At 43.0% G+C, this 12,633-nt stretch overlaps 1 protein-coding gene across 4 annotated transcripts in view; it reads left to right on the plus strand.

Annotated features, from left to right (window-relative positions):
• mgat4c (mgat4 family member C) overlaps positions 1 to 3,396 on the plus strand; it is a 110,410-nt gene extending 107,014 nt beyond the window's left edge. For 3 of the 4 annotated variants that reach the window (XM_035524882.1, XM_035524883.1, XM_035524881.1), the window contains one exon: positions 194 to 3,396. In XM_035524882.1, coding sequence (XP_035380775.1) covers positions 194 to 1,350 — 1,157 coding nt within the window. In that variant the 3' untranslated portion in view covers positions 1,351 to 3,396. The remainder of the gene's footprint in view (positions 1 to 193) is intronic. The other variant, XM_035524880.1, reaches the window with a different exon arrangement.
• Positions 3,397 to 12,633: the final 9,237 nt, after the last annotated feature.

Genomic DNA, 12,633 nt, shown 5'->3' on the forward strand with positions numbered 1-12,633 from the left:
ACATAACTCATAAAGTTATATAATATTGCATGGTGTCTCTTTTGAATGAGGTTCAAGAAAAAAAAAATGCTAAAAAGAAAGTGAGTTTTAATTTGACACAATAAAACGTGCAAAGTGCTGTGCAGTGATGAGCAATGTAATCCTCTGTGGGTGGTTTGGGATATAACATTTACTCTCTTTCCCCCTTTAATAGAGTATCTCACGATTGGACTGTCATCAGTGAAAAGGAAACGAGGAAATTACCTTCTGGAGACTATCAAATCCATTTTTGACCAGTCAAGCTATGAGGAGCTCAAAGAGATCATTGTGGTGGTCCACCTTGCAGACTTCGACCTGGCTTGGTGTGAGAGCTTGGTCCAAGAGATCTCCAGGAAATTCGGTCACCATATTATTGCAGGTCGTCTTCTGATCATTCACGCACCCGAGGAGTATTACCCGTCTTTGGATGGGCTAAAGCGAAACTACAACGACCCAGAGGACCGGGTGCGGTTCCGCTCCAAGCAGAATGTGGACTACGCTTTCCTCCTCAACTTCTGTGCCAACCTCTCTCACTTTTACGTGATGCTGGAGGACGACGTGCGATGCTCACGGAACTTCCTCACGGCACTGAAGAAGGTGATCACGTCCAGAGAGGGCTCGTACTGGGTGACACTGGAGTTCTCCAAGCTGGGCTACATCGGGAAGCTTTACCACTCGCGAGATCTTTCCCGACTTGCACATTTCCTGCTCATGTTCTATCAGGAGATGCCCTGCGACTGGCTCCTGATCCATTTCCGAGGCCTACTGGCCCAGAAGGATGTGATACGCTTCAAGCCATCCCTCTTCCAGCACATGGGATACTACTCATCTTACAAGGGGGCTGAGAACAAACTAAAAGACGACGATTTTGAGGAAGACTCACTTGATATCCCAGACAACCCGCCTGCCACGCTGTACACAAACATTAATGTGTTTGAGAGCTATGATGCAGCCAAAGCATATAGTAGTGTGGATGAATATTTCTGGGGCAAGGCGCCTTCCACCGGCGACTTCTACGTCATAGTCTTCAACAAGGCCACCAAAATCAGTAAGATAAAGATTGCCACCGGGACGGACGATCGGCAAAATGACATTTTGCACCATGGAGCTTTGGAAGTTGGGGAGAAATTGGTGGGAACCAAAAAAGGCAAGCAGTGCTCCTCCTACATCACACTAGGGGAGTTTAAGAATGGGAACATCGAGGTTAACCACGTGGACCATAAGATCGCTTTTGACATAGAGTGTGTTCGCATTGTTGTTACAGCGAACCAGAAAGAATGGCTGATCATCAGAAGCATATGCCTGTGGACTACACAGACTCCAAGTCAGTGAGAACTGGTGTGGACCATTACAATATCCATCACACAAAGGCACAACAATCGGTTGTTCAGTTTGCTCTTTATTTATCTTTTTATTCAGTTTTCTATTTATTATATTATTTATTCTTTTTTAATATCAGAGAACCCTTTGGTTCACACTTTAAGTATATATGGAAGTACATGCCACATGTCAAAGATTCATATTTTTCTGATGACTTTACCACCAACACTTCAAGAATGATATTACTCTTTGGCTTATCCTTTTTCCCTGATTATTCCACATCTCTTCAGCTGAAAACCTCAGCAGCCAAGCTGTCCAGGTTTTGTTCGCTGGGCAGTGGGTGGCTTATTCAGTTCCAGCCGCAGTCTTGGGAGGTGCAGTAACGTGCTCATGACCTGCTGAAACCTTCACAAAAAAGCATCTCTAAGCAAGCTTTTGTTGTTGTTGTTGCTGATGTTATTGTTGTTCATAGTTTTGATTTGTAATATTTCCCCCAAAATTTTTTGTTGTTGTTTGTTTTTTTAGTTGACAGTTTCCTTATCCTTCCATCATATTAGCAAGCACATGGTCAATGCAACATTGAATATACAATGTATTGTGGCATGAATTTAGTCGACAGCTGTTCTTATTGTCTTCCCATTGAGTGGTAGCAAAAAAAAAGTCATTTTATTCAATCAACCTTAGGCCCAGAGGGTCACCTTTAGACTAGTGTTTTGAGATTGCAGTGTGTAGTTTGTCAGTGTTTTCCTTCGAAAGCATGGCCCCGGACCCCCGTTTCATCTGAGCCATCCTCTGAAGGCTCGTGATTGAACGGTACAGTGCCAAACGAGCTGGACTGCTCTCCCCTTCTTTTTCCTTTGGCCTCGTTTTGCCTCAGCACAATATTATCCAGGTAAATTGGATTTTGTTTTGGCGTTCCCCGTGTTCAGTCACAACAGTAATACCTCCCCCCACCCCCCACCCTCCCCTGTGTTTATCACTCTCTCCTCTATCACCTAGATCAATCTACTTCGGCCCATCACTGACCTTATGTCTTCTGCATTCACTGACATTAGCCCTGCTTACAGAAAAAACAGGATCAGACTAAATAAACGTTTACATAGTATGATAGGACTAGTGAAAACTGTGCAGACTACAGTCTACGCAGACTACCCCCAGACATATCTTAGCCCTGGTGAGACCACCATTTCCTGATCAGGCGAGGTGTTTTCTTTTGCTGGATGAATGGGGGCTTTTGTCAGCGTAGACAGAACCACCTGAGAAAGCACCAGGTGGGTATTCAAATTCATACCGACAGGATTGCTGGAAGCTCTCTGCTGGCTTCATAATGAACTACTTGAAAACATGTCACTCAGCGGAGCAAGAAGGGCCCGGAAGCGAGGAATCCTGGAATTCAGTTTAGGCTTTATTTCTTGTTTTCAAATTGTCTGCACTTTGAACCTGATTGGCATTGTACTGTACTCAGTTTGTAATTTGATATAAATGCTGTTTACAACGGATGACATTACACTTGGAGTGCTGTCTAGGTCTTTAAGTGAAGAGAATGTCTTTTTGATGTATATTTATGTTGTATTCTCTCATCACATCGTTTGTCACATGGTACTGTATGAATATTGTAAAATGACATATATTTTTTTACATGTATCATTAGATCTGTTTGCCTTGTATATTGTACCTAAATACAAATTGAATCAAAGATGTATGGAAACAAACATGAATGCCATAGATCTGGGAAAAATATCCAGTTCTGCTCTTTTTTTCTGTGTACACTAGCTTTTCATAGAGTTAAAAGAATACTCTTTTGAGATAAAATGTGTGCACCACAAATGCATGTACACACCCACACGCCAAAACGCACACACACACAGTCTGAGAAGTGAAGTCAATTATTTTTCTGGAATATTCTCAGGACCTGTGTCCTCCCATGCTTCCAGGCCTGTATTTGTTTTGATATACCAGTGTTTACAAGTTAAAACAGGCCATTCTGTTTTTAACCCCCACCACACACACCACCGACAAATAAACATTAACTTATGTGGCATTTAAAGTAGGTTTGGATTCTTGAACCAGTCACAAATGTTATTGGCTTTTACCACAACGTGACCCAAGGCAGACGTTTGCTCATGTGTTATTCATCTATATATTCACAAAAATTGTGCTATTTTAATACATACTTAATGAATGTACTGCACTGAGGCCTTTTGGGTGTATTTCCTTGGTTCAGTTCATTGTTTTAGCTTTTTTGATGCAAACACATTGCACAGTATATAATGAATATATATTAATTTTAAACTGTGATACACATGTATAAGTAGTGCCAGTTAACTAACAGTCTCACTAAAAATGTGCTAAAGGTGTCTTCCAAATGCAAATGCAGTAGACATCTGTCAGAACGTGCCATAATTTTGCGTATCATCTTCACAGTTGCCAACCAAACTAGCTTTATTCCCGACTCAGAAACTTGTTAAGAACCATTTTCAAAGCTGCAACAACCCTCACTTTAAGAAAACCAGCATATACCTTATTTATGTAGGAGCTTTTAGTTTTCAGTCAGAAATGATCATCTCACAGAATGACAGTCCTGCCTACAGTCCTGATTGATTGCTTGTGCTTCAGGTATACAAAAGGGTAGAAAACCAAGACCAAAATGCACTTGGAATGAATTCAAATTCTTAGAAATGTTCTAAGGCAATTTAATCTGAATGTAATGACAGCCATACAGAGCACACATAGCTCACCGTATGCACAGATCAATAGCACTGATGCAACAAACTGCCATAACCTGCACATCTTCAAATTTTAGAGTTTAGCCCTAATTTACACAAGATTACCTGGGTTATAAATCTGTCATGGTTGGGGGTGGGGCAGTAGAGACAGATGTGGGGGCTAATTGCCTTGCAGAAGGTGGGGGCTTTTGGAGAACACGGCCAGTGGAGACAGAGACAATAAGTGTTCTTCCAAAGCCTTTCGAAAGGTCATTTGAAACTGGCAAATCCTCTTAAGTCACTGTGTTTTAGAATGATAATGAAGAAAGCTTGGCTTGCAATCCAACCACTTGTGCTTATTTTTAACAAATGAACATTAAAGTATTCATCAAGGAAAAATAACAATTATTCCAGTAAATGCTACTGTTTATCACAGAGATTAACGCTCATTTCCAACAAAGCTCTCGGGCTACTTGCAGCATACTGCAATATCCCCTTTGCCTGTAATAGAAATAAAAGGTGCAGCAAGGTTGCATCTTTGATGCTTGGTAACAAAGGACTGAGAAAATCATTTGTAATATTCAGAGATGATTGAACCTTGAAGGGTAATTAATCCACTGTATATGTACTTTATCTACCTCACACACAGTCCTTCAGTCCCCTGCATGAATTGACCTCTCTAGTCTGATGTGTAGTTAATGTATTAATGAGCCTTTGCCTGAATGGATACTGCTGAAACTAGTACACAAATCTACACATAATTCTCTTCTTCTTTTGTTAAAATAAGACACATTTACATACTAAATGTAAATGCATTTGGCCAGGGCTGAATTTAATGTAACGGTGAGGCTGACGCATGTGCGGAGAAGAGCGAGATTATAAAGCGAGATGGGCAAATCCAAAATCAGAGGCGTTATAACGGTCCAGGGTCATACAGCCTATACGGAGCGTACGACGATACATAATCAAACGAACAAAACACACGAAGGTTACAAACTTCAATACATACATATACGGGCTTTCAAAAATATTCACCAAACACAGAAATGCAACCATTCAAAGAAACACCTACACGTAATGACGTAAACAACCACATAAACGCAACCATTCAAATAAACAACGAACAGCCAAGTCCAAGGCCACAAGGCAGGGTTTAAATACATGAACTAAACGAGGGACAGGTGTGGAAAATCAAACGAGGGGCGGAGAAAACGAAACTACGGCATGGAACTAACATACACACAACACAGAAAACACGGAACACGGAAGCTGGGAGGGACCAATCGTGACACTTAAAGTGTTTAAGAAACTCGGTGAGACTTCATATTAATGTAAAATGTAATTTTATTTTGTATTTTATTTTACCAGTGCTCTAGCCCTGTTATTGGAGGTGAGATTTACTGTCCATCATTCCCTTTGATGTGATCTCCGGTAACAGGCCCAGAAAATTATTTATTTGATTTGAGCTCAATTTAAATACTATACACTTGATATAAAACAACTGTATGTCAAATGTCACATCAAATTTCACGTCAATATAAGGCTTTTACGTTTTAGTACAAGTTAAATTATCAAGGCATTTGAGTCCTAACACTTTAAATGTGAAGGAAATACTTTAATCACACCCAGGAAGTAGTTGATGGCTTTACTGCCTTTATTGAGAATAAATCAAGATTAAACGCCCCGTCACTAAATTAGACCTCACCTCAAACTAACAAAAAAGTAAAGAGCACGTTTTTTCCATGTTTCAGTTTATTTTAGAGGAAATAGTAAAAAAAACAAAAAAAAACTACTAAAAACTGTTGCCATGCCAATAAATGTGGCCTACATAGAGAGTGAGCATGAGGCTCTGTTCACAAGGTCGAGCGTGCACTCCAAACATGCACTCCGAGCGCGCACTCCGAGCGTGCACTACAAGCACGCCCTCCAGCATGGAGTGGAACTAACGCTGAGGTGAGTTCATACAGCAGGTGAGATGAGTGTTAACCCTGGCTAATGTTTATTTTAAAAGCTGTCAGAATGGTCCACCAATAAAAAAAAATTAAAATTTAAATAAAACCCAAACAAACAAAAACATTCCGTAATAACTCCACGAACGAGGCCATGCATGGAACACCATCCAATCGATTCCGGGTTACCATGGCAACGGCACCTCGTAAATAGGGGAGTGGAGAACACAATCAGATGAAGGGAGAAGGGAGACCTCCCCCCTGTTCCCCACCGAGCAGACACCACCTCCGAATAATCACTGTGTGGATGTTAATACCTCGAGAGAACCGAGCAACGGGTAATAAGAAAACACAGTAAACCCAGAGAGGTTCACTGCAGCCCAGCTGAAAGCCCACCACGTTTTGGACTCAAGAAAAGCAGCTGATGAAACGCTCCAGCAGTACATTCAGACTACAGCAGGAGGTTCTCACTGGCATTGTGTGCTGAGAAGGTGTGGGCATGTCCCATATGACTCTACATTACAGCTAATGCTAGAACGAAGGAGAGCTTTGCCTTGAGAGAATGAAGGTCTCACAGGGTTCACTTGGGCAGTAAAAATGTCAGTCTGAATTATACTAACTAGACAAGTACTCAGACGCTATGTTTGCTTATACTTTCACTTAAAGTCTCCAGGTCTGCCAAATCAGAAGGCCACAGAACCTACTGATTCTTATGCATGCTAATATTTACAGTGAACGGAATGAAAACCCACCAGTGATGGTGTATATCGTATAACAACATACTGGTATATATCTGATTGTTACATGACTATTAAATGTAATAAACGCTTTTTGTTTGAGGTACCCTGCTGGAAATCCGTTGCGCTGTGAAGTTTGGATTCTATAAGCACAAATAATTCACTAATATTTTTTTCTCAGCACTCTCAGGAAAAAACAAAAAACAAAAACTCAATCCACTACTGTAATTTCATTTTGGTTGGGCTTTGTTCTTCTATTCCAGAAGAGGACCTCAAACACGCTGCTATATAGCGGCAAAAGCCCTGATGAAGAGACGAGACAGAATGCACGAGTAGATTGATGTGTAAACAGCAGGCCATGGAAAACACCTCCCCGACATGTGGAGCGTCTCAGTATGGACACGGGGTGATGAATGGCTCGTAATAAGCCGGCGACTGTCTGACGGCTCCTGATCTACGGTCCCTGGCCGATTAGACGAGCTCGCCTGCCCCCACACCCCACAGCACCGTGCTCCGCGTGCTGATGTGCACAAGGGTGGCGTTTGTGTGATTTTGACCAAAACACTGAACAGCCATTAAAAAAAAAATCATAAATATGGACAAAGAAAACCAAGGCTAAAACTTTGGCAATAAGGAAGGATTCGTGGCAGTTGTTTTGCCATTAGGACAGATCGTGACGCAGATAAGCAGGTGTTTATCGGTCGAGCTCCAGGTGGCGCGGTGGCCCGAGGCATTCTGCTCGACTGCGGTAATCCCCCACTGCTGCACGCCAGGTAAAGCCCTGCACCTGTCTTCTCCTGCCGCAGGCGGGCGTACAGGGGCCGGATCCACCTTCGGCTGATAATTAGTGCCATTTATCCCGTATGCTCCGCCTCCTTCCACCGCCACCGCAGCCCTCCTCAGTAAAGCATTAAAGTTTCATAAGCGTTAACCACCGTTGGACGGCGCTCGCTCTCAACGGAACGTTTCCCGAAGCCGATGGCCTCCGTTACTCCCGACGTGCCGACGGATTCCTCCGCTACTTCGACCAAAACTGACACCAGCAGCACAGTGTCGCTGGACTTTCATTCTAATCTTTCCCGACTCATCACTGACCAACCCAGCTGGGAGACGTGACTGTAATGTGCGGCTTTCAGTCTGACTGGATGAACCAGGAGGTTAGGAGGCTTAGGGCGACATCTTCTTTTTTCCCTCTTCTTAATATTTCCAGCCACGGCTGCCTGAAAGGTTCCGGGGATTTGCATTCAGTCAGCACGCGCAAGCTGCTTGTTCATTTGTTCTCCGCGAGAGCACGTCAAGCGTGCGAAAACAATATGACATGCGTAAGGCGCACTGTCCCTGTTATCATCCAGTGTTTCCTAAATATCAATCGCTTTCCACACACAAAAAGAGCAAACATGAGCTTGTAGTGCAGACACGCTGTGGAAAACGACTGTGCCACGCTGTCAGTGCGTTTTAATTAGCTTACTGCCTGAAGTCGCTGCTAATGTCTGCTGGATGCTACGGTGTTGGATGACATGACTGTGGTATACCGGGGGAAGCATAAACTTGCTCTATTGTGGCACCTGTGCATCCCTGCATTATAGCTGTCCGTATCTCAGCTCTCTGATGTCATATCAAGCCCTGGCACTCTTCCTCATTCTCTCTCTCTCTCTCTCTCTCTCTCTCTCTCTCTCTCTCTCTCACCCTTTCTCTCTCTAACTACTGTAGCATCCCTCTCCATTGTGAAGGCCTTAATTAAAGATTAATGCTGGGGATTTTACTGTGTGGAGAGTGAAGATAATGCCCCTCCCCGGTCTCTTCTTTAAAAGCGCCCCATCGCCGAGAGCGTGACAGAAAGATGGAGGGCGAGAGAGAAAGACGGCACTGGCACAGAGAACAAAGCGTCCGTGGCCTGGCTCGGCTGGCTTACTCCTGCCGGGAGCCATGCTGGAACCGCACAGAAATGCGCAAGGGCCGGGGGGGCTGACCGCACAGGAAAGGGGGGGTCATTTCAATTATGGCCGGCAAAGAGACACAATCAGCTCGTTTAAGGCCTGTCCATTGAGACTGCCCCCCTCTCACACCCCTCTGCGCTCCTGGCTGACAATTACCCCAGCCGACTACAGCAGGGTCTGTAATGGGCACGCTCGGAGATCGTCCCAGCACGTCAGCCTCTGCTCCCTGCTCCAAGGACGGCACTGTGGAGACAGCCATGGACAGAGCGGAGAGAGAGAGAGAGAGAGAGAGAGAGAGAGAGAGAGAGCGAGAGATATGAGAGGGAGGGAGAAAAGAGGCAGAGGAGGGAGAGAGGGAGAGGGGGAATGCGAGAAAGGGATCAGAGAGCGGAAGAGGGGAGGATGGGAGAAAGGCACGAGAGAGGTGGAGAGAGAGGGAGTGGGTGAGAGAGGAGAGAGAGAGCATAAGCATGCTGGCTGAGGATAGTCTCTGCTTTCCACTTTTAAGCTTGACTCCCGTGGCATGTCTTCAGTTGCACCTTAGCTGTTGAACATGATGTGTGAATATTCAGTTGTGTTGTTTATCTTTTTAGAGATTTTTATTATTTATTTATTTTTGTCGCTGCATGTTTTGTATTTTGTGATGTCTGTCTACACGGTGTGGGGTTTAGAATTCAAGATGGGTTGGGATTTTCACTCCTAATGCACACGTGTTTCGTGACTGCTTCGAACACTGCTTACAGCATAACACCTCTGCACAGCAAAAAGCCCAGTGTTGAATAAACACCTACTCTGTTTATAAAAATCCAGCTGGACTTATATAAACAACGTAGGTGTGCATTCAACACTGGGATTTCTGCTGTGTGTAAATTCTTGTTCTATAGTTCAAGGTGTGTGCAAGTGCATCAGTTGCTCAAAGCTGACGAATGACATTTTTTGCATGGGCAACTAGATGACGTGTGCATCGTGTGAGCTCATCTCAAACAATTACCAACCCTGGGAGGAGAAAGTCGCTGTCACTGGGACATACAAGTGTGTGATCAGGGCAGAGGTTTAGCCTTTGTAACACTAGGCTCTCTCTCTCTCTCTCTCTCTCTCTCTCTCTCTATATATATATATATATATATATATATATATATATAAAATCTTTCAAGTAAGAGATGTATAAATATTCAAAATTGTAGTGAAGTACACAGAGTTTCCAGAGAAACAGGATGTTTTGGACAGAGGTCCTTCATCAGCTGTGCAAGCTAAGTTCTTCTCAAGGGTGAAACTTGCACATTTGATGAAGGACCTCTGTCTGAAACGTCCTGTTTCTCTGGAAACTCTGTGTACTTCATTACAATATTGAATATATCTCTCTCTCTCTCTCTCTCTCTATATATATATATATATATGTGTGTGTGTGTGTGTGTGTGTGTGTGTGAGAGAGAGAGAGAGACAGAGACAGAGAGAGAGAGAAAGAGTTTGTGTGTGAGAGAGAGAAAGCAAGATTTTCATGCAGTGCAGTGTACTTTTGCTGTAGGGGAGGTCACTTTTACTTGCCTCAGGGATGGATGCTCCGTAGACTGGATCAGATCTCTGTCCTGCGACGAGTCTGTCACTTCACCACCTCCCCATGCACGCACTAATTATTTACTGCACTGTCATAGTACAAGGTCACGCTTGTTATACTATCATCCAATTCATGCAATCAGATTTCTTACAAAGAGAACTAATCTCATTCCTTCACAAGCAATTATCTTGATCTGTCTGGCTTCTAGGAGATGTGCGGCTCAGCCTAGATGAAGGTGATGACTTTCATTTAATAGCAGACAGAGAACGTGGCGGAGCCCTGCAGCTAAGTTAAACTGTCAATCTGTAGCTCCGTCCGAAAATCCGAGCTAAATTAAGGAGAAGCACAGCACTGGACCACAGCCAAAACAATTACGGACCGCTAGCATGGACACAACAGATGATGCTGGGGCTTCGTTTCCCTGGCGACCTGCCACGGCCTCTCTCACGGGAGAGGCACGTGAGTAGAGACAATGTGGACCAAGAACTTTTCGTTCGGGCTGGAGTCACGGGTTTGTTTGTTTGCTTAATAACAAAACCTTTTTTGATGCTGATCAGAAAGGTGGTGGCGATCAAAAAATAACTGTTCGACAAACAATCCTGCTTAATTTTATCCAGAAGGTCTGAAGAGTTGAACCATTTTCTGAAGGTCTACCTAAAACCTGATTATCCAGGAGCTTTTGTTCTTCATACCACAGACGCGCCTGCCACGACTAGTTAAATTACATAAGGTTTTTATTTATCCATTAAGGACACATTGCTGACTTTATTATTAAGATTATTTAAACCAAGATTCAAACATCCCCCTGATGTAAAGATCCTCTTTGACACAAATATTCAACTGGAGACTTTTGTGCGCCGTGTGTGTTTGCAGGATGGGAGAATATAGTCACTGCTCCATAGTCCCCGCAGTCCTCTCGACGTGGTGCGCGCACAAGTTCAAGAAAAATCCTTTTGTTTTTACGTTTGTTTTTTGTACCATTAAATACAGGAGGTTTATTTTGATTTGCTGAAAGGAAATGAATATACTTAAACAGGTGGACGAATGTGCATAAATAACACAAATATCTGCTCAGAATCAATATCTGTGCACGAGAAAACCCTCTCCCGGTTCTTGTGATTAGCTTCGTTTCTATTGCTCGAGTACAAGTTGTGCACAAAATGTATACAAGCTTGAACTGCACAGTTAACACGCAAAACTACCGCTAATACGCGTAAACCTTTACCGTCTACTGTAGGAGCGCATCCATACTGGCATGTCGGGCCAGTAATATACGACGTTGTGGTGGCATTCATGTGCGCTCATTTCGTAAATGCGATATTTCCGACACGACCTGGAGGCAGCAGAACATACCCTGGACATACACCAGACCAGCTGGAGATCTACTGAGATCTATTGCCATACGGGACTCTCACCACCACAGCTTTACACATGTTGAGTTCACTTTGCACACAGGAATTTGTGTACTGCAAACCGAGTCTCGTCTACCTTCTAACTTGTGTATTTATCCCGCGTGTTAGTATGTGCACACTGTAATTGGAATTGAGTTCAGGACACGTGCCTTGTGTATTTGTGCACAGTTGAACTCGGGAGCATCTCCGGATGTTGCGTCCTAAGCTCCAGGCGTTTGCAGATCCTAGAAACGTCCGTGTGCCGTGCAGACGAGGATGAAATGTTCTGAAAGCAATGCGATATAAACGCAATGAGATCCGGTATAGGGCGAAAAACATGTTTAGTGCAAAGAGCAGATGAGGTATTACTGAGAGAATGTTGCAGAAATAGTTACATTAGCTGAGCATCACTGAATTTGATGAGAATTACTAAGTGAGTTGTCATGTGTATGTGTGTGTGTGTGTGTGTGTGTGTGTGTGTGTGTGTGTGTGTGTATATATATATATATATATATATATATATATATATATATATATATATATATATATATATATATAAAACCAAACATAAATATAATAAAAACGTGAAGATGAATAAAAGAACACACATTGATTGATTTGAGAACAAAGTGATCTTGATATAATTATCCATTCTGTTATGAATCATTTTTATCTTACCAAAATACATATTTTTAAAAAGGAGGCAACTCAGCTGTTAGTGAAAGGTCCCGCTTGTGTTGCTCTGGCGCCATCTCCTGGCCTACAACAGCAAACAAACAGGCTAAAAAGTCGCTCAACAAAGTTTTAATGGATCCACTGTTGTTTTGTTTCCCCAGTCTTTGGTAAATAACTCACGTTTCTATTTGTGGTTAATATTAAGACTGACTTTTTATTGAACACTTTCAATGTAATTAACAAGCTACATTGGTATTTGTAATGAATTGCCGCTAATTCATGAAACACGTAGCAGGGTGTCATGTATGTCATACTACACTAATGAGTGGGAGGTGGGTACCAGTAT

The sequence above is a fragment of the Electrophorus electricus genome, chromosome 4, assembly GCF_013358815.1.
Source record: "Electrophorus electricus isolate fEleEle1 chromosome 4, fEleEle1.pri, whole genome shotgun sequence".
Lineage (NCBI taxonomy): Eukaryota > Metazoa > Chordata > Actinopteri > Gymnotiformes > Gymnotidae > Electrophorus > Electrophorus electricus.